Source organism: Grampus griseus (genome assembly GCF_964374135.1).
Source record: "Grampus griseus genome assembly, chromosome: 11".
In the NCBI taxonomy this organism is placed as follows: Eukaryota; Metazoa; Chordata; class Mammalia; order Artiodactyla; family Delphinidae; genus Grampus; species Grampus griseus.
In genome coordinates, this window is record NC_139005.1 from 2,560,954 (window position 1) to 2,588,070 (window position 27,117).

Below are 27,117 nucleotides of genomic sequence, written 5' to 3' on the forward strand. Positions count from 1 at the left end.
TATCTCCTACTGACAGTTTAATCACCACTTTTCCTTAACACAAATATGAAACGCTGAGTTCTTTCCTTCGTCGTGGGCAACAGAATGATGCTATACTAAGCCAAGACCAACTGAATTCCCAGAGGCTGTCCAGGTACATTCACAACGACTCTGCCCCAAGTGCACAGCTATTTGCCTAGAAGAAGGACAGAGATGGAAAAGATGGATACGGTTTTAGTGTCGTCATCTTACACTATCTTTGCTACCTCCAAAACGAGACGATTTCAAGGGATGCATTTAGGAGAACTTTAATACTTGTAGAGCACTGTAGAAACCATGGACTAGGTAAGTAAACTGAGTCATCAATAAAGTGTAAAAGTGGTTTTAACAAGCGATTATAGGAAACTCAAATAGAAGATTTTCAAATATATATTTTATTGAAAAATAGTTAAATTAAAATATATACATTATTTTTAAAAAACCATAGTACTGGGGCTTCCCTGGTGGTGCAGTGGTTGAGAGTCCGCCTGCCGATGCAGGAGACACAGGTTCGTGCCCCAGACCGGGAAGATCCCACATGCCGCGGAGCAGCTGGGCCCATGAGCCATGGCCGCTGAGCCTGCGTGTCCGGAGCCTGTGCTCCGCAACGGGAGAGGCCACAACAGTGAGAGGCCCGCGTAACGAAAAAGAAAAAAAAGAACCATAGTACTGGTAAAACACTGAAATTTTCATACAAGGATCATTGAAGTTTCACTCATGCTTACCAAAGTGGCACCTTTCGTTTCCCAGACAAACATTTTGCTTAAGAGTAGGGCCTCTGGTGCCCTCTGGTGAAACTTCCTGAGATGGGGTGTCCAGAAAGGAACTCAGGCCCTACAGCTCAGGGCTGACAGAACTGCGGCCGATTCGCGTTTGACAGGCTGTGATTTGCAGCCTTTGCCCTCTGCCCAGGAGAAAGGCAAACTGAGACCAGAGTCTTTATCTCCTGGGGTGGGCGTTCCTCCCACTAACACTCAGCCAAGCTCACAGCACAAAAGCTTTCTTTTTTGTCATTGTCTCTTAAAAAAAACAAAAACAAAAACAACCCTGTCATTATAAATGGGAGAAATAATGTGGGAAAGTCTGTAAATAATTCAGATTATAATCCAGACCAAATCACACCCCCAGCCCCACCCCCCCAAAAAAAAAAACACAGAAAAGGTTAACAGGACAGCAAAAAATCATAAAGCTTAGGATGCAAAAAAAGCTCATCTTTACCTTGCCTTTATAATAATGGGTACCACTACCCTAGACAACTCTGTGCCTACGGTTTCTGGGAGAAGGTGACCTTTTCCTCACATTTCAGGAAGCAGACCTACTCCAGACGTGTGCCAGTCCTAAAAAGTAAACATCAACAGAGTCTAAGTTCGTTCTCCAGGCTGAATACTTTGGACTTGAGGTTCTTCAGTTCTCCTTGTATTCTATGTGCCCGTCTGTTGCTGTCACGAACCTCACACAGGATGGCAAGATCCTGGTTTGCCCGGGTGTTAAGTGTTGCCTAGAGATTTGAAAAGAAGAAGAAGAAATGATTACGGCAGATGCCAGAGAGAAACCAGTCATAAAGACCAGGCTCTGTTGGCTCCTTTCTATGAGTCTTTTAGTACATAGGACAGCTTCGATCCTTAGTTTAGTGACTAGCTAAAAGAAGGAAAATACGGAGTGGAATTAAGGCACAAAAGGCATGAGACGCTTTGCTTTCCCACACAATAGTAAAGGAGCCTTGAGATAGAGGTCAATCAGCAATTAACAATGAGTAAAAGGAAGAGACCGATATAAACTTTATTAGTAAATTTGCCAAACAATGAAAGAAAGCATCTCTTCTTTTCTGTCATTAACCTGCTTGTGGCACAGTGATCATTCCGGGTGTGTGCATGACCGGTTAAACCTCTCTAAGGAGGCACTGAGGGTAACTCAGATTCTGCACAAAGCCAGGTCTGACAGGAAAAATTGCTTTTTAGCTCAGCTACTCACTTTCCCCATCTGCGAAACAGACACAGTGCTTTGTTTCCTTTCGGCCGCGCCGCGCAGCTCGTGGATCTTAGTTCCCCGACCAGGTACTGAACCCCGGCCCTGGCAGTGAAAGCGCCGAGTACAAATCTCTGGACCGCCAGGGAATTCCCCGTAGACACAGTTCCTTGAATCTACTTCTCGAATTGGGCGGGATGAACATTTCTGTTGAGTTTAGCTTAGGTGGGAGCATGATGATGCCGTCATTCAATTACTTCAGTCTATTCTGTCCTCCCTCCGGCATGCACTGTTTAAACTGATTTTTGTGAGAGTGAAAGGGTGGGGATGCGGCCCAGCTTTCCTCTGAGGGGCCCTCGTGCCCGTCGGCTCACCTGCACCTCTTTTCTCCCTCTTGGTAATTCAGGATCAATTACCTTATAGAGCATCTGCTCCAAGTCTTTCAGTTTTTGCTTGAGAGCCTTAATATCTGTCTTAAAGCCTTCTACTTCCAAGACACGTCGTTTCTCCAAGGCCTCGTAGCGTTTCGTCATGACCTGTAGACGCCTCCCCATCTTGTTGGTGCGATCCTAAACACAGGGACACAGGAGGGCATTTGTGGAGCTGAGGGAGCATCCCCGCGCCAGCTGCACTGCCCACCCCGTCGCGAGTGCAGAGAACTTCACACCTTAAAGATCTCTCTCCTCACTCCCTCCTCCTCACGAATTTGGGCAAGTTCTTCTTCTAGGGAAATGCACTGCTCTTGGTACATGCTGGACAGCTTTTTCTCTTGTACTATCTTTTCCTTCAGGGACTGTAGGTCAAAAGGAAAAAGAAATTAATACTCTGTTCTGGAATTCAGACTACTCATATAGCACTGAGGTAAAGAAAGGAAAGAAAGGATTTCTAGAAGTACAGAATGAGTTAAGCAACAAGACTCCAGCAAGGAACTCTGGAGAATGTTTGAAAACCTATTTCTAGAGGAATCTCTTAGCTTTTTCCCTAAAGTGTACACAGTAGAAATTCTTTAAAATAAAACAAATATTTTTGGCTCTGGGAAGAGTCAGATAATGGAGTTCAGAACTGTACCAAGTAAGACATTACAACATATGTTTTGGGACATATTTCTGAAGTTCTTCTTTAAAAAGGAAAAAACATCAACAACACTTAAAATACGCATGTTCCATTGAGCAGCCAGAATGATCTTGAAAAAACCCAAATCAGAAGTCACTTCCTTACACACAATCCTTCAAAGACATAGAAAAGCTGAGCGCTGCGTCTTCTCAGCAGGACCGGGAAGGCCCCACGTGAGGGCCGCCCCCCCAACCTCCGAGCTCATTCCTCCAGGCCCACGACGACCTCCTCCCTCACACCGGCTCTTCGCTCTGCCTCATGCTCTTCCCCGAGGTCTGTGTGGCAAGCTCAGTCCCGTTTTTCAGGTCTCAGCAAAAACACCAGACTTAAGACGGTGTCCCTGTGCTTCTCTATGAAAGTACACCTCCAACAACAATATATAATCTTCATACAATCGTTTTATTCCTTAGTACCACTTCTTAATTTTTTTTTAATTTAAATTTTTTGGGGTGTTTTTTTGGCCGCGCTACGTGGCTTGTGTGATCTCAGTTCCCCAACCAGGGACTGAACCGGGCCCATGGCAGTGAGAGCCCAGAATCCTAACCACTGGCCACCAGGGAACTCCCAGTACCACTTTTTTATAACCCATCGTTTCCTTGGTTATTTGTTAATGTTGCTGTTGTTTCTCACCCATTAGAATGTAACAGCTTGTTTACTGCCCCAGAGCCTAGCTCAGCGTAGGACTGCGACAAGTAATTGTTGAATGAATTTATCGATCGAGCCATACTTTAATTTTCTGAATGTGCAAACACTATAATGATGAGCTACTCTTTGAAACCTACTTCTTGAGGTTGCTGCTACAACAGCTTCCCGGACTAAATAGATCTTATTTGACAATTATTAGGTTCTTTGAAATTCTCTGAGTTCTTTCAACAATTCCAGAAAGAAAAAAAAAAATTCTGTAAAAGAGGAAACTACCTTAATGTATTCATTTTGGTTGTAATGGCTCTCATGAACTGGCCAAACTTTTCCACTTTTATCTTCTTTCTTCTTACACTGCACCCTGTATTGCTTAATCTTTGACATCAAATGATCCTTTTCAAGCATCCAGGACTTCTCCTTACTTTGGTTTTCAAATTTGAGTTGCAAGAAGTCTTTGGTGCTCTCGTAGAGCAGTTCCTTGGCGTGATGGAGACTAGGAAAGAATGTACAAATGTGGACATGAGGATGCTTCTATAGCACATGTGACACAGTTATTCCAAACAAAGCAAAGACACAGGTCCTCAAAGATGGTACAATATGTAACTTCTGTAAAATATTATTAGCAGTTTTAAAAACACGCTTCATCTGTTCACTGGCAATCTTATATATGTTACTGGACAAAGTATAAGCATCTACACTGGTTCACACACTGGTCATTACAGATATTCTCCCGAGGGCTGATTTCAGGTTATATGATTAGAAGGACTATAGAAATATTTACACACAGCCTAAGTATGGACTTTTCCCAGGCATCAGACTTTACAATAAAGAACTAAACCATGGTGTTCTGAATGAAGGTTAACACGAGTTCTAAAATGTCAAAACAGCTTTGCTTTTTTCTGTGCTGTGCTCCACGTGTAAGCTGCCCAACATCAAATCCTGGCCTTTTTTCGAGATCAACTTCCTCTATGGCGGCACCTCAGCCACTTCAGCCCACGCAGTCTCTTCATTCTCTGAAATTCCCCATCGCTTTAAATCTACGTCCCTGCGCTGTAATTTGACACTCGCTTAACCTTATTTATCATTTATTTTTGCCCCGATACCACTAGATCATCAAGGACAGTACCAACTGCTGGATACACACAGGTACTAAATATAGATTCCTGCTGACTGAGATTTAGGAAAAGGCAAATGATGTTTCCATCTTCAGAAAAGAATATCCCTAAGAGTTAGAACTCATTAGTTTAATATCAACAGCTAGAAAAATACTGTATCAAATGATCAAACTGCTTGCAAAAGGTATTAAATACCGTGAGGCAACCACTGCAGTTTTCCACTGAACAAATGTCAGATCCATGTAGTTCTTTTCATGAGTAACACAGTACAGAGATAAGGGGAAAATGATAACATAATGCCAGAAAGGTAACTGTCACCAGAGGAATATATATATTATATACAGAAAATACACATATATATCCTTATTTAGGTACGTGCACACGTGTATAAAGAGGGAGAAATTGATTCAGTTATCACAAGCACTGCTCTTGCTTTCAACAAGTTATTTTATTCTATCTTATGTTATGGTCTCAGTTACAAACTGGGAAAGCATGATCTTGTTAGCGTACAAATGGTTTGAAAGTGACACCTAAAGGGCAGCCATTAATAGCCTTGGATTTCATGCCATTCAATACTCTCAGGATGATGAGCTAATGGAAGGAGCTGATTGTGTGCTCAGATACGCAGATGGCGCTAAACTAGGATGGTTATTAATAATCTGGAAGACAGATATAAAGTTACAATTTACCATGACAATTTAAAAATATTGTTCCCTTAAAAACAATTAAAACCCAACAAAGAGTGGAGCTGCTATGCTTAAGCACAAAATACCAACAATAAAAACGGAGAAGTACCAGCCAAATGCAAACATGACACTATGTTAAAAGCAGCAGAGCCTGCCGAGGGCTGGGAGGCACCTTCTACCTGCACTGATCAGAGAGCTCAACTTGAGTATCACCTCCAATTCTAGTGACCACACTTTAAAATGGAGGAAGAGACACTAAAGAAAGTCTGAGAAGACAAATAAAAAACACAACAGGACGAAGAAGGCAACGTGAAAAACTATTTTAAAATGTAGGAAGTTTAATGCAGAAAGGAGAAGGTAAGCTAAATCAGCAAGTCTTCCAGAATTATTTGTTGTGCACACGGAGCAGGGCAGAGGCTACAGCCAGACCCTGGGAACAAAGACACAGTTATAACAGAAGGTGAAAAGGCCCACCACGCAGTCATGCTGGTCATCACAGGAAATGGGGGAGGAGACGTGTACCTCTGCTTGGGAAAGGTGTCAGAGAAGGGGTGGCACTGCATAGTGAGGGGCCTGCTACACCGCAAGTGCTCTGTGAACAATGGTGTTACTGGTCTGACTGAAGAATGAGGTGAACTACAGCCACAGAGGAGCAGAGACTGAGGGATGAGGCTCCTAAGGGCTGAGGCAGCAGGACTCCATCAGAAGATACACGCAGTGAGGAAGTCTGCAGAGCACAAGGGGACCAGTGCCAGGAAGCACAGTTAGTTACTGCAACAATTTAAACAAGAACACAGCCTGGGCCAAGGTGGTACGACAAACAGGGCAGAGAATGGACTGGACAGGTTTCTCAGGCTCACACCTGACAGGGTCTGGAATTAGGGAACAGGAGAGCCAGGAGTCGAAGATCATCCTGAGGTTCCCAGCTTGGTAAACTAGGTGGATGTGACAGCATTAAACTAAATGGGGGGCTTCCCTGGTGGTGCAGTGGTTAAGAATCCACCTGCCAATGCAAGGGACATGGGTCCCACCCCTGGTCTGGGAAGATCCCACATGCCGCGGAGCAACTAAGCCCGTGTGCCACAACTACTGAGCCTGTGCTCTAGAGCCCGTGAGCCACAACTACTGAGCCCATGTGCCACAACTACTGAAGCCCGTGCGCCTAGAGCCCGTGCTCCGCAACGAGAAAAGCCACTGCAATGAGAAGCCCGCGCACTGCAACGAAGAGTAGCCCCACTCGCCACAACTAGAGAAAGCCCGTGTGCAGGAATGAAGACCTAACGCAGCCAAAAATAAAATAAATAAAATAAAATAAATTACACACAAAAAAAAAGAAATGGGAAAAGAATGAAGTAGCAGGTTTGAGGTGGGGGAGGGGTGCTCGTTGGGAAAGAGAAAGTTGAGTTTCAATCACAGTAAATTTGAGGTGTTCAAACATATTCGCCTGAAGATGCCTTTACAGCCCAGCTCTGGCCACTGGAAGTGGACAGAAGGCTGAGGAGGGTTAGACAGGAGGGAAAGACAGGTGCTGCAGGAACCAAGGGAGACTAATTTCAAAGAGGGGGTGATCAGAGGGGCCAGACACATAGAGAGACACTCATTACAGCTGGGACTGTGCAGAGGTAACTGGTCACAGAAATTAAGAAATCAGTGATGACGTCAGAGAGGGCACACTTAGTAAAATGGGGGGACGAAAGCAGACTGCAGAAAGCGGGGGGACAGGCAGGCAGGTCTGGGGCAAAACAGTAGGTTCAGATAGTTTCCATTTTCTTGTGCAGGTATGTTATACTGAGTCAGGTAACACATCAGTGGAGAAAAGGACATTTCTTGACAATAAGATCAAGCTAAAACCCGCAAATGGGTTGAAGGGAGTGTGTGGAATCCCCCCAGCCCTTTAGGAGAAGCATCAGCGCACCCAGGAGCCTGGAGAGAGGCGGGCGTCTGACAAGACACGTCCTCAGCGCCGGGACCCCGTGCTGCGAACGGACAGGACTGCCACCTTCTAAACCAGCGGCAAACGCCTTAAACCCACTGGTGCGGCCCTCTTGAACACTCACTTTCTGGTGAGCTCTGCGACTCTCTCCCGATCCCTCTGCTGGTGAGCCTGCACTTCCTCCATGCGGATCCGCCTCTCCTCCATGAGCCCCGCCACCTGCTCCTGCGAGAGCCTGCTCCGCTCCTCCAGCTGGGCCTGCAGCGCTTCCACCTGGACGGGCCAAAGGGGCGAGGTGTCCACTCCTGCCCTCCCCCACTCACTTCTCACCTCTAAGTGAGCCTTTCTCCAGAAAAGTTTAAAAACAAAAACCCCACGAACAAAAGCACAGCAACACAACAAACAGGAGAAAAATCTCAGCTGGACTCCTCTTCACTGTCTTACAAGTGGGCTTAGGCGACACAAGAACAGACTCCGTCCACACCGAGCAAAACACCTACATCACACCAGGAAAGCTGGAAAAGCCAGTCTCCCCTACCTGGGACTCTCATCTTCTCACCACCTCCCTTTCTGGACTTCTAGGACCGTCTCCCTTTTAAGACTGCCTAGTTGCACAGAGAGAGAATGGCCCGTTTCTTCACTGTTAAGTTTAACAAGTAGAGCAGAATGTGTATAACGTAACTTCCTTCTCTGGGGCTGGCCGCCACAACCCCACATGGAGCTACTGGCCACAGGTGGAAACAGCCATTCAAATCAATACGCCCCCTGACGAGGACAGGAACTGAGTGCAACTAGATGAAAAATCACGGTTGCAAGTGACATAGAGAGACCAGGTGGTTAGAGGACGACTTGCTACTTTCCTAGACTTTAGAACACACGCACCAGACAAATGGACTCATCCCTGAAGGTCAGTGTATCGGGACAGACAACTGCAGCTCTGTGTGTCTCGGCGCCAGCTCCAGAGGGAGTTCTGACTGTGATGGCTTTGTTGGGAGGGCTCGGCCTACGAGCTGAACGAACTGCAGGTTCAGAAAAGCACTGCTAGAATGGTGGAATACAGGGTAACGGTTGTAACACAGAACTCTGGGAAATTAAGAACCTCAGCCTTCCAATCACATGGCGTCTGGATGGACCATGTGGGCAAGGAGGCACTAGGCATATGTGACGCCCGAGCCAGGCTGGTGGACAGAAATGGTTGTGGTCTGTACCTGCAGGATGAGGGTCTCCACGTCCCTCTGGTGCAGCTGGGCACTCTCCTCCTTCCGTCTCACTGCTGGTTTTCTCCTGCTGCCTTTAGAATCTAAAATAGAACATAAAAGTGAGGGGAGACCTTTACTTAGCTTTTCTTTCTGCTATTCAAGCATCAGCATTACCTTTGCAGAGGAGTTTGGTTTCCTTTATCTGTAAGGGAAGGAAAGGAAGAAAAAAGACAATGTACAATAACTATAGTGGTAAATTGTTCAAAGAGGAATCTCTTAAGGGAACTCTGCTAGGATATCATCTGGATAGTAATATTCATCTTTCTGAAGAATACACTACTCAATTTTGTTTGGAGTTGTCTATTTTCTTTGTAAAATCTTATTTAATTAGAAAGGGTAATGAATAAAAATACTAAGTCCAAACATTTTAGTTATAATGTATAACCCAATTTTCAATGGACAAGATGATTTTAAAAATAAGCAACACTAACATTGCACTAAACATAATTTAATTCTTTAGATAATTCAAGAAGCTTATTTAGGGACTTCCCTGGTAGTCCAGTGGGTAAGACGCCGTGCTCCCAATGCAGGGGGACCGGGTTCAATCCCTGGTCAGAGAACTAGATCACAAGTGCATGCCACAACTAAGAAGCCTGCATGCCACAACTAAAGATCCTGCATACCGCAAGTAAACATGCCACAGCGAAGACCCTGCGTGCCGCAACTAAGATCCGGCACAGCCAAAATAAATAAATAAACATTAAAAAAAAAGAAGCTTATTTATTTTTTTCTTTTTTTAAATTGAGGTATAGTTAATTTACATTAGTTTCAGGTGTACAACACAATGATTCAAATTTTTTACAGATTATACTCCATTTATAGTTATTATGAAGTATTGGCTGTATTCCCTGTGCTGTACAATATAGCCTTGTAGCTTATTTATTTTATACATAGTGGTTGGTACCTGTTAACCCCCTACCCCTATTTCACCTCTCCTCCCTTCCCTCTCCCGACTGGTAACCACTAGTTTGTTCTCTGTATCTGTGAGTCAGTTTCTGTTTTGTTATTCTCACTAGTTTGCTTTATTTTTTAGCTTCCACATGTAAGTAATAACATATGATATTGTCTTTCTCTGTCTGGCTTATTTCACTTAGCATAATGCCCTCTAAATCCATCCATGTTGCTGAAAATGCCAAGACTCCATTCCTTTTTATGGCTGAGTAGTATTCCACTGTGTGTATATATACACACCACATCTTCTTTATCCATTCATCTATTGATGAACACTTGGGTTGCTTCCATATCTTGGCCATTATAAATAATACTGCTGTGAACATTGGGATGCACATACATTTTCAAATTAAAGTTTTCATTTTCTTTGTAAGAGACTAGATCTTAAAACCTCCCATCACACACAAAAAAACAACTTGTAACCACATGCGTAGTGATGCATGTTAACTAGACTTGCTGTGGTGAACATTTTGTAATATATACAAATATCAAATTACTATGTTGTACACTAGAAACTAATGTTATATGTCAATTATATCTCAACTAAAAAAAAGAAAAAGAAATAAAATTGGGATTTCCATTAAAAAAAGAGAGAGAAGGATAAGGAGACTGAGGCTTAGAGAGGCTAATTAATAGTCTGGGATTCCAGAAGTTGTCCAAATCTGTTTTATGACTTACCACCATAAGCATGTTAATTATATATTTTTTATTCTACTTCATTAAAACGTCATGGAAAGGTTTAAAAAAAAGGCAGCTCAATAAGGCCTTAGACTCCAGAGGCATCATTACGAACATTCATTATCACTATATGGTATGAAAAAGTTTCTAATTATTTGTACTGTGCTTTTTAATCCTGCATCAATAAGAATTTCTAATAATGTGGTTGGTACCTGCTCTGAAAGCTGAAGATTCATTCTGTTCACTTACTTCTACAGCTTGGATAGTCTTTTGGAAAATGCTGACCTGAAGAATCAAAAAAAAAGAGAAAAAAAAAGGTACAGAAATAGCCTTCTTATAAATGCAATATTTCACTTTTTAGCTTTAGTTCTGCAGATTAAACATTATTCGTAAATTAAATTGGTCAAAATCGATACAATCATATGAGGATGTCATGCATATGAGAGACCAAAGTGGACAAAGTAACAAATTGGATAAAACCCAGTGTTTTGAATATAAATTGGATAAAACCAGTGTTGGTGATATAAATGAAAAAATAAAACTTCAGGGTTATTTGGTAATATTGGCCAAAAAAAAAAAAAGCAGTCTTTGACAAGGTCCTTTAGGAAAGTAACAGAAACACAGAAGTATGCACATATAGATATGTACAAAAACTGCTCATTGAAGAACTGCTTACAGAAGTGAAAAAAGGAAAATCTCAAATACACAAATATTTCTATATGAATGGAAAAAGAGCTTTATCTCTGGGGTACAGAATTATGGGAGACTGCCACTTTTATATTAGATTCCTGAAATATGTGTGTTATTTTAACAAAGACCATGCATGAATTTTGTCATCAGTATAAACAAAGATTTAAAAAGAAACTAGTACTGAAACTTGTTCCCACACTAAGTCTGCTCCTGCTGTTCTCTCTAATCTCATCCAAAACATCTCCTCTGAGCTTTAGGTTTCCAAACGGTGAAACGGGGTAAACAATGTTACTTCCAAGGTTTTTGAAAAAAACTCACAAAGCTCTTTGTAATTAGAGAAAATGCTTTGAAAACTTAGGTAAATGTGAGACTACCATAACTAATTCTCCTTCTAGCTTCTTTAACAAGTACCAAAATTATTCTGATTATGGACCCCAGCTTGTATTTTGTAAAAGCCATGCCCACCCTGCTATACAAAGGACTACTTACCTTGTTGGGAGGCTCCTTATAAAAATAGGTCACTTCTCCAGTGTCTGTTCCCACAAGAGCCAAGAGATTCTGAATCTTCTTCTTGTCTTCTAGCTCCCTGCAATTCTCATAGAGAATAAGCAAACAGTGTCCAGAGTAAGTAAATTTTTGCTTAAAGGCTCTCCCTTCTGACTTTTTTTTCTTTTTTTTTTTTTGGTGATGCCACTTGGCATGCAGGATCTTTAGTTCTCCGACCAGAGATCAAACCCATGCTCCCTGCAATGGAAGCGCAGAGTCTTAACCACTGGACTGTCAGGGAAGTCCCTCATTTATTTTTAAAGCAATGATAACCTCAAGTTAAAATTAAATAGGATTAACCCTCCTACACTGTTGGTGGGAATGTAAATTGGTGCAGCCACTATGGAAATCAGTATGGAGGTTCCTTAAAAAACTAAAAATAGAATTACCATATGATCCAGCAATCCCACTCCTGGGCATATATCTAGAAAAGATGAAAACTATCTAATTTGAAAAGATACATGCACCCCAGTGTTCACAGCAGCACTGTTTATTGAATATAATAGCCAAGACGTGGAAGCAACCTAAGTGTCCATCAACAGAGGAATGGATAAAGATGTGGTACATACACACACACACACACACACACACACACACACACACACATATACACAATGGAATATTACTCAGCCATAAAAATAATGAAATAATGCCATTTGCAGCAACATGGATGGACCTAGAGATTATCATACTAAGTGAAGTGAGTCAGACAGAGAAAGACAAATATCATACGATATCACTTATATGTGGAATCTAAAAAAAATTATACAAATGAACTTATTTACAAAACAGAAATAGACTTATAGACATAGAAAACAAACTTACGGTTTACAAAACAGAAATAGACTCATAGACATAGAAAACAGACTTACAGTTACCGAAGGGGAAGCAGTGGAGGGATAAATTAGGAGTTTGGGATTAACAGATACACACCACTATATATAAAATAGATATCCAACAAGGACCTACTGTATAGCACAGGGAACTCTACTCAGTATTCTTTAATAACTTATATAAGAATCTGAAAAATAGATGTATATGTGTACATACATACATACATACATATAGATATACATATGTATAAATGAACCACTTTTCTGTACACCTGAAACATTGTCAATGAACTATACATCAATTAAAAAAAAGTCAGGGCTTCCCTGGTGGCGCAGTGATTAAGAATCGCCTGCCAGTGCAGGGGACACGGGTTCAAGCCCTGGTCCGGGAAGATCCCACATGCCGCAGAGCAACTAAGCCTGTGCACCACAACTACTGAGCCTGCGCTCTAGAGCCTGCAAGCCACAACTACTGAGCCCACGAGCCCAGAGCCCGTGCGCCACAACTACTGAGCCTGCGCTCTAGAGCTTGCAAGTCACAACTACTGAGCTCGCGAACCTAGAGCCCGTTCTCTGCAACAAGAGAAGCCACCGCAATGAGAAGCCCGCGCACCGCAACGAAGAGTAGCCCCCGCTCGCCGCAACTAGAGAAAAGCCCACACGCAGCAACGAAGACCCAATGCAGCCAAAAATAAATTTAAAAAAGAAAAGGTCAACAGAGAGGAGTCAGCATCTGCAACAGGCTCCAAAAAATTAACTAAATTAAATTAAATAGGATTTATCTAGACCTTACCTCTAAATTTTTTTGAATTTTATTTTTTTATACAGCAGGTTCTTATTAGTTATCTATTTTATACATATTAGTGTATATATGTCAATCCCATGGCAGTGACTGAGACCTACTGTAACTGAATCGCAGTTCAACTTCTGCCCACTCAGACTTCCCTTACTCCCTCACAGGTGGTTTATTCCTGAGAGCACTCCCCAACACACCTCCTGCAAGCAAATCTCCATTGCAGAGTTTGTTTTCCAGGGAACCCAACCAAAGACAGTTGATACCAGAAATGGACCAAGGAAGCAAATTTTAAAATGACATTTCAGAGCCTGTGATACGATGTGTTACAGAACACAGTGTTCTTAGGAGCAAGACAGATGAGTGATCAACAGGGTATAGCTTAAACAATTAAATAAAATTAAAGATGGCGGGGGGGACTTCCCTGGCCGTCCAGTGGTTAGGACACCGCACTTCCACTGCAGGGGGCATGGGTTCCATCCCTGGTTGGGGAACTAAGATCCCACATGCTGCGCAGCACAGCCAAGAGAGAAAAAAAAAAATGGGGCGGAGCTGGGGGCTGTATATTCTATACAAACTCACAATCTCTGACCCATTTTCCATACCTCTGCTAGTTTTAAGACCCAGAGACTGTTACCTAAAGGAGAAGCTGTATCTCCCAGGAAGTAAGACCTGGTGATACCACAGCAAGTGTACATTGTAATGATTCCCTCATTACCTCCAAGGGCTTAAGCCATTTACTCAAGTAATCGTACACTGTGGGAAAGGAAATACCCAGACCTTTCAAGGATTGCTGGATGCAGAGTCTCAGCTGACACCTGGTGACGTGAGCATTATCTAGGGCATTTGGGAACCATGCAATAAATGGAATTTTGGTCCAGGTCCAGCTCAAGCTCAAAGTGGGTCCACTGGATCCAGACCCAGTCAGTGGTCATTTCCCCCATCTCCAAACGTATAATTGGAATGGACATAATTGGTAGCTGGCAAAGCCTCCAAACTGCTTTCTTGGTTTCTGTGCTAAAGCAAGTGGCAGCCTCTGAAACTGCCCCACCCCACCCCAGCCACGATGGCAAATAAAGACCTAAAGGATGCAGGGGTGGAGGTCCCCATCAAATCCCCATCCATTCACAAGTATGACTCATGCAAAACCACACAGTAACAGTGGGCTACTACCAAGTAGGTCCAATTCCGGTGACTGCCAGATGTAGCAGTATTTTTGCTAGAGCAAATTAACTTGGTTTTAGGTACACAGCATGTGGCTACTGATTAAGCAAATGTATTCCTTCCCACTCGTAACAGGACCAGAGCAGTTCTCATTCATGTGAGGGGAACAACAGTATACTTTTACAGGCTTCCCTAGGACCTCGTTAACTCTTCTGCTCTCTATCAAATTTGTCCAAAAGGACCTGGATCTGGCCATTCCACACATCATATCAGTTCACTACTGAGATGTCCTATTAAATCAGACTGGATAGACAAGAAGTGGCGAGTGTGTTAGAACCTTACATGAGCTCTAAAGGGTCAGAGGTAAACCCTACGAGGCACATGAGTGAAGTTTTAGGAGTCTGATGTAGGCTTGCCAGGATACTGGCAGGGACAAATCCCTGCACCTCACACCGACCACCACCAAGAAGGAAGCATAATGCAGGAAGAACTCCTCAGCTTCTGGAGACAACTTTTCCATACTTTGGAACATTACTCTGACCCATAAATCAGGTGACGTGGAAGGTGAGCTTTCAGTATGGCCCAGGGAAGCTAGGCATGAGGTCAAGGCTGAAACTATTAAGGAGATTAAATCAGTAAATCAAAAACCTCCCAACAAAGAAAAACCCTCGACCTGACGGCTTCAGTGGTGAATTCAACTAAACATTTAAAGGACTAACACCAATCATTCTCAAACTTTTCCAAAAATTGAAGAAAAGGTGACACTTCCTAGCACTTCCTATGAAGCCAGCAGTGCCCTGATGCCAAAGCCAGACAAACATTACAGAACTACTACAGACCAATATCCCTTATGAACATTGATATAAAAATCCTCAACAAAATATTAGCAAACTGGTATTCAGCAGCATATTAAAAGGATTATACACCATATGTTAAGTGGAATTCATTCCTGGAATGCAAGCAAGCATGGTTCAACATATGAAAATCGATCAAAGTAATACAGCACATTAACAGAGTGAAGGAAGAAAACATACGATCATCATCTGATACAGAAAACGCATCTGACAACATTCAACACCCTTTTGTGACAAAAACATTCAACAAATTAGGGATGGAAGGAAACAACCTCTGCACAATAAAAGCCACATATGAAAAATCCACAGCTAACATCATACTCAATGGTGAAAGACTGAAAATTCTCTTCTAAGACCAAGAACAAGACAAGGATGCCCATTTTACAACTTCTATTTAACAAAGTATTGGAAGTCCTAGCCAGAGCAAGTAGAGAAGAAAAAGAAAGAAAAGACACCCAAATAGGAAAGCAAGAAATAAAATTACCTTTGTTCACAGATGACACGATTTTATACATAGAAAACCCTAAGGGTTCCGCAAAAAACTCTTGGAACTAGTAAGTGAATTCAGCAAAGGAGCATAACACAAATTCAACATGCATTTCTATACACTGTCAACAATCCGAAAAGGAAATTAAGAAAAGAATTTGATATACAATAGCATCAAAAAGAATAAAACATGCAGGAATTAACCAAGGAAGGGAAAGATTTACACACCGAAAACACTGCTGAAAGAAATGAAAGAATAAACAAGTGGGAAGACATTCTGTGTCCATGGATTGGAAGATGTAACATTAAGATGTCAATATGACTCAGAGCAATCTATAGATTCAGTGCAATTCCTATAAAAATCCCAAATTTTTTTACAGAAATAGAAAAATCTACCCTAAAATTCATATGGAACCTCAGGGGACTCCAAATAGTCAAAATAATCTTGAAAAAGAACAAAGTTGGAGGGCTCACACTGCTTGATTTCAAAACTTTAGTACAAAACTACAGTAATCAAAACAGTGTGGTACTCCAAACAACAACAAAGGGAATTCCCTGGCAATCCAGCAGTTACTACTCCGCACTTCCACTGCAGGGGGCACGGGTTCGATCCCTGGTCAGGGAACTAAGATCGTGCATGCCATGCAATGTGGCCAAAACAAAACAACACACACACATATACACACACAAAACAGTGTGGTACTGGCATAATGACGGACAAATAGACCAACAAAATACAATAGAGAGACCATAAATAAGTCCTGCATAGATGGTCAAATGATTTTCAACTTTCAATGGGGAAAAAGTCTTTTCAACAAACGGTCCTGGGAAAACTAGGTATCCACGTGCAAAAGAATGAAGTTGGACCCTTACCTAATACATATACAAAAATTAACTCAAAATGGATCAAAAATCTAAATGTAAGATCGAAAACTATAAAACTCTGGGCTTCCCTGGTGGCGCAGTGGTTAAGAATCCGCCTGCCATTGCAGGGGACACGGGTTCGAGTCCTGGTCCGGGAAGATCCCACACACCGCAGAGCAGCTAAGCCCGTGTGCCACAACTACTGAGCCTGCGCTCTAGAGCCAGTGAGACACAACTACTGAGCCCATGTGCCACAACTACTGAAGCCCACGCACCTGGAGCCTGTGCTCCGCAACAAGAGAAGCCACCACAGTGAGAAGCCCGCGTGCAGCAATGAAGACCCAACACAGCCAAAAATAAATAAATAAATTAAATAAATAAATTAAAAAAAAAAGAAAACTATAAAACTCTTAGGAAAAAACCATAGTGATATTGGATTTGGCAATGATTTCTTGGATTTGACACCAAAAGCAGAAGCAATAAAAGGAAAAATATACAAATTGGACCTTATGAACATTAAAAACTTTACTGCATCAAAGAACACTATTAAAAGCGTAAAACGGCAACTGTCAGAATGGGAGAGAACACTTGCAAATCACTTATCTGATAAGGGATTAATATCCAGAATATATAGAGAACTCCTAAGACTAAATAACAGCAAAAAGCAACTCGATTCGAAAATGGGCAAAGGACTGAAATAGACATTTCTCTAAAGAAAATATACAAACGACCAATAAGCAATGGAAAAAATGCTCATCATCAGTAATCATTAGGGCAATGCAAATCAAAATAACGAGATACTACTTGACATCCATAAGGATGGCTTATTATTAAAAAATGGAAAACAGGGACTTCCCTAGTGGCGCAGTGGTTAAGAATCCGCCTGCCGATGCAGGGGACATGGGTTCAAGCCCTAGTCCGGGAAGATTCCCACATGCCATGGAGCAACTAAGTCTGTGCGCCACAACTATTGAGCCTGCGCTCTAGAGCCTGCGAGCCACAACCACTGAAGTTCGCGCGCCTAGAGCCTGTGCTCCGCAACAAGAGAAGCCACTGCAATGAGAAGCCTGCGCACCGCAGCAAAGAGTAGCCCCCGTTCACCGCAACTAGAGAAAGCCTGTGTGCAGCAACGAAGACCCAACACAGCCAAAAATAAATAAATAAATAAATAAATTTTTTTAAAAAATGGAAAACAAGTGCTGGCGTGCTTTAGAAGAAACTGGAACCCTTGTGCACTGCTGGTGGGAATGTAAAATGGTGCAGCCACTGTGGAAAACAGTATGCTGGTTCTTCAAAACAAATAATTAAACACAGAATTAGCATTTGATCCAACAATTCCACTTCTGGATAGATACACAAAAGAACTGAAAGCAGGAACTTGAACGGGTATTTGTACACCCATGTCCAGAGCAGGGTTATTCACAACAGCTAGAAGGTTCAAACAACTCAAATGTCCATCAACACATGAATGGATAAACAAAATGTGGTGTATACATACAATGGAATATCACTTGGCCTTAAAAAGGAATGAAATTCTGACACACATGTTGTACAATGTGGATGAACCCTGAAAAAATTATGCTAAGTGAAATAAGCCAGACACAAAAGGACAAATACCGTATGATTCCACTTATATGAGGCCTAGAATAGTCAAATACATAGAGACAGAAAATAGAAGAGTGGTTACTAGCGGCTGGGGGAGGGGAAATGGGGAGTTAGGGTTTAGTGTTTGGGATGATGAAAAAGTTCTGGAGGTGGATGGTGGTATGGCTGCACGATGACGTGAATGTACTTACTGATATTGAACTCTACACTTAAAAATGATTAAAATGGTACATTTTAGGTTAAGTATATTTTACCACAATAAAAAAAAAGTGCACTGTAGTGGATGCCATGGGACACTGCTCAGATGCTGCCCTCAGGACCAAGATGCCCATAACCCGGGAGCTGCCCTTGACTGAAGGGGGCTGCCTCTCCCGAGCTTATCTCCCTGGTGGCAGCCTGCATGCAATGACTGACCACCCGCTGTGGGGTTGGCTAAGGCCTCTGTTACCTCGGTGGACTCTACCACAGTTCAAATTCTCCCTCAACCCAAATCTGCTCATAGCTGTTCTTCCTAAGAGCCTCCCTGCTAACCATCGTGCCGGCAAATCTCCATCTCAGAGCCTGTCCCCTGGGAATGCAACCTAAGAGAAGGACCACAGAGAAATGTATCTTGTTGAGCTTGATTTAGAAATATACCCCCAACATTTCCCTTCTCTCACTTGGTACCTGATTCTCAGTCGGTCGTTTTCTGAGTAGAGGCGTAAGACATGCTCCCGCTCCTGGAAGAGGCAGACCTGCACGTCGCTTAGAGCTTTCCGCAGCTCAGCAATCTCTTCCTCCCTTTGCTGCAAATCCCATTCAAGTTTATGCTGGGGAAAAAGTTAGTTGAAAACACACTGGGCTTCATAGGAGTATCTCTCGTTGGATGCGGCAGAGTCAGTTCACGTAGAAATATTACAAAGCAGATGGTTTCATCAATACAGGATCCAAATGACAACAACAGGCTGTGTACAGACAAGTTGAAAACTACAAAGTGAGCGTGACGTTTGCATTCAACATCAGAGCTCTCACGGTTCCTTTTACAGACGAGAGAACCCAGGACGCCACGTGATCCACCTGTTCTAGTCACACTTTTAATGCTTTCTAGGTAAGAAGCATTGTTATGAAATTCCGGAAAACAAAGATGAAAAGGTATGATTCTTGCCTACAGAGCTGAGGAATTGTGTGGGGAGACAGACATGCCAACAATTAAAATGCAAGAATTATTTAATGGAGAAGCACGCACGGTAAAATGGTAGAGGGGGAAGGTACGGCAGGAGAAGAATCTGGAGCCTGTTGGGGGAAGTCAGAGTCCACCACCAGAAAGCTGAAGCCTGAAAGGAAGGCCGTTAGAGACAAGCAGAGGGCAGTGCTCTCGGGAAAGAGCGTGGTAAACCAGCACAAACCAGCAAAGAGCCGGAAATGCTTGGCCGACCACGAGGACCTCAGCATCGCTGGAGTGGAAAGTGAGAGGCGGCCGGGGTGGTGTGGCGCTGGAGGCTGGGACCGTGGAAGATGCTCAGGTGAGATGAAACTGGAGTTTGAATAGTGCGGCAGCAGCAGTGATGAGGTGGCCGGAAGGGACTGAGCGACATTCAGGACGCAGAATCAGTGGGTCTTAGCGAATGACTGAATGGAGGGCTGGGCAGAACTGCAGGCAATGACACCAGTCACGAAGGCACAGAATAAAGAAAAGTTAAGAGACAGGGGTGAATGGAGGGAAATGGCAGTGGTCTATGCGCACACATGGGCAGGGAGAGGAAAAGGAGGTTCGTTCAGATACAGACACACCACCCTGGAGCTCAGGAGGAGAACGAGTCAGCACTAGTTACCTGGATGTCACAGTCCCATAGGCAGAACTACAATGCAGGGATAAAATGAGATCATTTACGGTGGAGTCGGGAAGAACTTGGGAAGACTAAGGAAGGAGAGCTGTCAACGGACACTGAGAACCGGTCAGAGAGGGCGACAGACACTGGGAAAGAAAAATGACACCGGAATCAAGACGGGAGCAGAGTTTTGGGAAAGGAGACGTCGACAGTGACAAACACTGCAAAGGGCACAGAGAGATGAGGTAATTTTGGCAGCAGGTCCTGGAGTCCACAGGTGGAGCAGCGAGGACAGGACCCAACCACAGTCAAGGAGTCGCCGAGTGGGTGAGGAAGTCAAACTATTCCGGAAGGGTGGCTGGGAAAGAAGGCGCCTCCCCACTGAGAGTAGGTGGGGGTGCAGCTAGAGGGGTGCCTTTCTCTTTTGTTGGGAAAGACTTGAATCTGTCCATATACTGAGGAGGAAAAGCCAACGTCAGGCAAGAGGTTAAAAACAGAACACAAAGGGGAGTTCCCTGATGGCCTAATAGTTAAGATTTGGGGCTTTCACCGCCATGGCCTGGGTTCAATCCCTGGTCGGGGAACTGAGATCCTGAAAGCCGTGCAGCATGGCCAAAAAATAAATTAAAAAAAAAAAAAAAACCACAAAGAGGCGAGGTAGCAAAGCAGGGTTTCTTAGGAAAGAAAGGGGGTTGGGTAGCAGAGAAAGTGCTGGATCATTCAGCTCACTGTGGTCCCTGGATCAGTAAGGAGGAGGAGATGGATACGGACGCAGGTGACTGTGTGTGGATGGGCAGGAAGCTGGTGTTCCCTCTGTGAACTGGGAAGCAAGGCTGCCTGAGGAGACAGGGAGCCTGCGGGCAGGAGGGGAGCAGTGAAGGCAGGGCACAGGCGTGCAGGGACGGGGAGCCGACCACTGATGGGTAAGAAAACTGCTGCGTGGTGACTGAGGATACAGATGATTTGTTTACCATGAATTTATCCTGTAATGACCTGTGACCTTTCTAGGACAGTGGTTCTCAACTGGGGTGGTTTTGCCTATGCCCCCAGGAGAAATCTGGCAACATCTGGGGGCATTCTGGACTGTCACAACTTGGGGGTGGGGTGGGCTACCGGTATCCAGCGAGTAGAGGCCTGGGATGCTGCTACACATCCTGCATACACAGGACGGTCCTCACAACAAAGAATCATCAGCCCTCACGTCGGTAAGGCCAAGGCTGAGAAGCCCTGCTCCAGGACACAGGTGGTCGAGGATGGGGTTAAGCCACAGGGAGGGCTTCTGCCGGGCAAGGGGTGCAGATGAGCAGGGCCGCGTGCAGGCAGCACAGCGACTAGACTACTGGAGAGAAGCCCATGGGCTTCGGGTTAGAAGCGGGACACGGTGGCCAGAAGCTGCCCTGCTGCCCTGAGCACACTGAGAAGCCAGGAGCTGTGCAGGCAACACCAAAGCGAGGTCAGGTGTGAGGGAGAGAGAACCAGAGGTGCACAAGAGGCTGAGACAAAGAGTGAAGACTTTAGAGATGGAGCACTTTAGGGCATCGTGATCCAACGGGGCACCCAGACGGTGGGCAGCTCAGCTGGGGTGGAGGGGATCAAAAGAGGATGTTGAGGACTTTGCTGGTGGCGCAGTGGTTAAGAATCTGCCTGCCAATGCAGGGGACATGGGTTTGAGCCCTGGTCCGGGAAGATCCCACATGCCGCGGAGCAACTAAGCCTGTGCGCCACAACTACTAAGCCTGCGCTCTAGAGCCCGCGAACCACAACTATTGAGCCCACGAGCCACAACTACTGAAGCCCGCGAGCCTAGAGCCTGTGCTCCGCAACAAGAGAAGCCACCGCGATAAGAAGCCCACGCACTGCAACGAAGACCCAACGCAACCAAAAATAAATAAATTAATTAATTAAAAAAAAGAAAGAGGATGTTGACAAGTGTACTGTGACACCAGCTGGCACTCAAAGGCCTTCTCAGCAAGGGACGGGCTCACGCAGAGTGCACGAGGGGGCACCGGCTCCTCCTCACCTGCCCTTCGCAGGCCTCTCTGTACAGCTCCAGCTTCTTCAACAGGCCCTCGTTTTCTGCCTCACACTCAGACATCATCTTCTGGTAATATTCTAGAAGCTCCTGAGAAGGGCAGAGGACGGCCAGACGATCTTCCACTGAAGGCAAGGGAGTTGACTGCACGGAATCGGAGAAAGACACCCCCTTCCACCTGGTGGGGCCACTGAAGCCACCGGCAGCCTCCTGCTTGGGGAGAGCCGTCAGCCTGTGTGAGATTAGGAAGGACACGTTCAGAAACTGTCTGGACATTTATGAGATGTTACAATTTCTTAAATTAAAAATCAGGTTTATGTCCTTAAAGTGCTTATAATTAAGGTGCTCACAAACCTTGAAAGTCTGATGTTACAGGTTTGTGAATAATCTTATGAACTGCTTTCCAGGTATTAAAGGTTTAAGGCTGGATTCAAAATACAAGTTAGAGAGTAAAAAAAAATCATTAAAAAAAAAAAAAGGAATATCAACTAGGTAAGACCAGATAGTGACAGTCAAAAATTTGATACTATAAGACATACAGCAATAGGAACTTATGTGCTGTTGATGGAGTATAATTTGGTGAAACTATAGACAGTAAATTGGCACAATCTAGTAAAATTGCAATTTCTTTTATCTGCACAGACATATGAGGTAACACATACAAAAATGTTCATAATAACATTATTTGTGATAACAAAAACAGTAAAGCTTCCAATGTCTGTTTGATAGGATAGTGGATAAACTATGGTATATTCATACAGTGGAATATTCTCAAAGTTATAGAAACTATGAATTAGATACATGTATGAATATGAATGAATTATCCAAACATTAAATGCAAAAATGTATGTAGATGCATATACAGACGATATTGCCATTTAAGATTAAAACATGCATAATGAAACAGTTTATTTTTAGGGGTAGATATATAAGTGGGAAAACTTTTAAGGAAGGGCATGATAAAGATTCAGGATTAGAAAATACAGGCTAGTCAGTAACCACACGACCAATCAGACCCTAGTCTCTAGCATCAAAGACTTGAATTACATGGACCAAGACCAGCCAAGATCAAAGGCTAATCAAAGGCTGGACCAGAGGGATTTTTTGTTTGTTTGCTTTTAGCAAACAAGAGACTTAAGCTGAAAACAATGAAAGTTAGAAAACAAATGATACGTAAGTGGAGAAATCCTCATGTGAGAATTAATCCACTTTGGCTAACTGCCTGCAATTTATTATACAACAACAAAATAGAGCACAGAGTAGAGAAATTTTATACCAGAAGCCCCGAGTTGTAGTTAATGAAGGTTATGGGCAGCACTTTTAATAAGTGAGCACGTACAGGAAAGACATTAAAATCCACTTTCAGCTAGCATGAAGAACAAATATTTTCTCAATCATCAAAAGCTCACAACAGAAATATTACTGTACTTAGTTTCATGTTTTGAAAAGGTGTTGCCTTATAACTCTGGGATATAGGTTAATAGATAAACTAAGAGGTATTTCTGAGATTCTGCAAACGAGAGTGTGGCAATGAGGATGAAGATGAGGCATCATGCAGGTTGACACAGAGGCAGAGTCCGAAGTCCCCTGTGTTTGTCTATTGGTTGTTTCCTCTATAATCCAAGGGTCCACTGGCACCATATGAGGCCCACATAAAATGCCTGTATTCTTGTGTTAACATTTACTATGTCCTAGTTTTTAATCTAAATTCCACATAATTAGAGAAATGAGGTCTAATATAGTCCAAATCCAAAACTCTTCTAGTTCCTAAGCCAATGTGTACTAAGGTGACAGAAGTCTGGATTCTTTATTTCAACAGCTCAAAAATAAGCAAATGTCTTACTTTCTGCAGACAGGAGATTGCGTCGGGGTAAAGTTCATGCTGTCCTTTCCCACCTGCCAAATACACAAAAACTCAAAATGAGGTGTCAGGAACAGAAAAAAAGTACAGGACGTACAGACAGGTCCCTCCCCACCAGCATCAGATGTGCTTCTGACAGCATCAGAATGTGATGTTTTATTTTTTATTTATTTATTTTTTTTGCCACACTGCTGGGCACGTGGGATCTTAGTTCCCCGACCAGGGAACGAACCCGTGCCCCCTGCATTGGAAGGTGGAGTCTTAGCCACTGGACCACCAGGGGACACCCCAGAATGTGATGTTTTAGAATGTAGTATTCTTTAAAGTAGTTCCAAATCCTGAAATTCTATGAAGGCATTCTTCCTTATTATTATTTTCAAATAAAATCAGAATGGCATTTAGTTTTTCAATGGACAAGCAGACAAAAGAACAGCCTTAGTATGAAGGTTTACTGCAACAAATTTACATGCAAAACAAATTTACAATCCTTTTGCTGAAATTATAGGAGAGGGAGATGCCGAAAAGTTTCTAATAACCAAGAGAAATTAAGTGGATATTAAGGTAGAGGACCCATCATGCTAAATTTAAGATAAATACAAAGCCATTGATATTATCTTTATTTGGTGAGCTGTGTCTATCATTTCCCATCCTCCTCCATTCAACAAGTCACTCCTGCATTTGACAGTGTTAATCTCCCTTCTAAAATATTGCTTTGTCGTTGAGAGCTCTGAAATCAGACAGACTTGGATTTGAGTCAAGGTTCTGTCCCCTGTTAGTTGTGTGACCTCAGGCAAGCTTTTACTTAACCTCTCTAAACTTCAGTTACTTATTAGAAAATGGGGATAATAATAGCATTATGTCATAGGTTGGTGTAAGGATTAAATGAACAAAAGGGCTGAGCACGTGTCCAACACATTTAAGCACTCAATAAATGCAGGTGACTGCTGTTTTCACTGAAAATTTTACTCCCTTGGTTCAAAAGGTTCTGTCTTCAGGGACTTCCCTGGTGGTCCAGTGGTTAAGACTCCACGCTCCCAATGCAGGGGGCCTGGTTCCATCTCTCGTCAGGGAACTAGATCCCGCATGTCGCAACTAAGACCCGGCAGAGCCAAATAAATTTAAAAAAAAAAAAAAAAAAAAGGCTCTGTCTTCAACTTTCTTTACTACTTCCTCTATCCATTTCTTCAGGAACATCATTATTCCCACTGCTTTTATGATTACCTGTATCATCTAAAACACTACCTGGCAAAGAGTGACTAACAAGTACTTGTTTAATGAATAAATGACATCTCTTTTCATCTCCTGACTTGAATTTCCAATTATGTAACAGACATTTTCACCTACATGTCCCACTGGAGCTTGAAATGTTTAACTTAAAAAAAAAAAAAAATCCCAGACTGAAGCAGCTCACTCCTGGGTCATGAACCCAAAGATTTAGTCAAAATTGACCTATGAAACTCCTTAATATTAAAAAAAAAAAAATCATTCAAGTCACATATTTTTTAGCACCTCAAAGCTAACACTTCCCAAACCAAATACAGCATCTTTGTCATCCAAACATATTCCTTTTTTCATATTTTAGTTAATAATTCAGCATCTTCCAAACCACCTGGACTTGAAATTTTATTTTTTAAATTTTTATTATAGTTGCTTTACAATATTGTGTTAGTTTCTACTGTACAGCAAAGTGAATCAGCTCTACGTATACATATATCCCCTCTTTTTTGGATTTCCTTCCCATTTAGGTCACCACAGAGCACTGAGTAGAGTTCCCTGTGCTCTACAGTACGTGCTCGTTAGATATCTTTTTACATAACATCAATAGTGCATATATGTCAATCCCAATCTCCCAATTCATCCCACCCCTGCTTTCCCCCTTGGTATCCATACTCTATGTTGGACTTGAAAATTTAAATTCATCACTTCAATACTCCTTCTCTTGACCCTTTCATCCAACCGTATGAAACTCCTGTATATTCGGACAATGGCCATGTTAACTCAGGATCTCCACATCTTCTTCCCCACCCTACTACAATGGCTTAACTCTTCTACCACCCGCCCCTCTCCTGGACCATCTTCTAATAAGTCGTAACATTCATCCATGGCTCCTGAGAGTCTAATGCACTAAATCAAACTCTGCCTAAACGTCATGTCTTTTTAAATTTAAGGACCAAACCTACCTCTCCTACCTTACTTCCCTCCACTCCCCTAACGTGCCCTTGGTTTCCAGATAACCTTGCCTCCGTGCCTTTGTTCATGAGCCTCCCTCCAGCGGGCCAATACTTCCCTCCACTCTCATAATTTCACTTAATGAAATCCCATCTCCGCACGAAAACTCAAATACTACCTCCTCCATCTCTTCTCTGCGTCTCTCCATCCAAAAATGAACTAACTGCAAAAGAATCCCATTTGTAATTGTCTAAAACTGAACACAGTAGAGTTCTTTGTGGCTATCACCTCTCCCACGACGGGGTACGTTCCCTGTAGGTGAGAACATGGTTCTATCTCCCGAAAGAACGATACCCTTGTTTATAGACAAACTACTGAGTTTCATCCAGCTTCTATCCATCCCTGTGACACCCCTGTTTAGGTGTATATATTTATAGCTTATCTATTTACAATTAACATCTGCTTAGCACTTGAACATTTATTATTTTCTTTACTCCACAACTCTGTTTAGTATTTTTATTACCCCTCAACTTTACAAGTGAGGAAAGTGAGGCTAAGACCGGCGGGGAGTGAGGGAATTCCAGGGGCCCACATTCCGTACTCTTTTCTCCATTTCGCCCCGTGTTGACCCCCGGTGACCACAGCCTCCCATCCTCCAGCGCCCTCCCCCGCCCCACCAGTCCTCCGGCAGATGCTAACGGTTCCCTCCGGCCTCCCGACGCGCCCTCTCAGACTCACACCCCTCCCCTTCGCACTACTCCCGCAGCTTCTTCCCCGCAACCCGCCTTTTCCTCCCCAGACCCCTTCCCTGACCCCCGTTCCGTAACCCGGAACTCCACTCACGTCGCCCAGAGCCGCAGACGCCGAGAGCCCAACCGAAAAACAAGTCAAACCACCGGGCGTCGCGGCGCCACGGAACGTGCAAGACCCCGTCCAATCGCCCACTGGTTTACACAGCCCTCTGGATTGCGCACCAATAGAAAAGCTGTTCACACAGAGGCCCGCCCCTTCCCGCCCTCCCTCGCGCGCCTTGCCCCGCAGAGGTCGCCGGG

General features: G+C 43.4%; 1 protein-coding gene across 1 annotated transcript; it reads right to left on the reverse strand.

Annotated features, from left to right (window-relative positions):
• Window positions 1–471: 471 nt before the first annotated feature.
• Window positions 472–26,966, reverse strand: CCDC77 (coiled-coil domain containing 77). The gene is made up of 12 exons (XM_082666747.1): window positions 26,909–26,966; window positions 23,879–23,931; window positions 22,024–22,267; window positions 18,862–19,004; window positions 11,540–11,636; window positions 10,573–10,645; window positions 8,681–8,772; window positions 7,597–7,745; window positions 4,015–4,231; window positions 2,651–2,776; window positions 2,400–2,552; window positions 472–1,516 (listed from the first exon to the last, which is right to left on the reverse strand). Exons 2-12 carry the CDS (start codon window positions 23,914–23,916, stop codon window positions 1,370–1,372), a joined length of 1,479 nt encoding a protein of 492 aa, XP_082522873.1. The 5' UTR covers window positions 23,917–23,931; window positions 26,909–26,966; the 3' UTR covers window positions 472–1,369.
• Window positions 26,967–27,117: the final 151 nt, after the last annotated feature.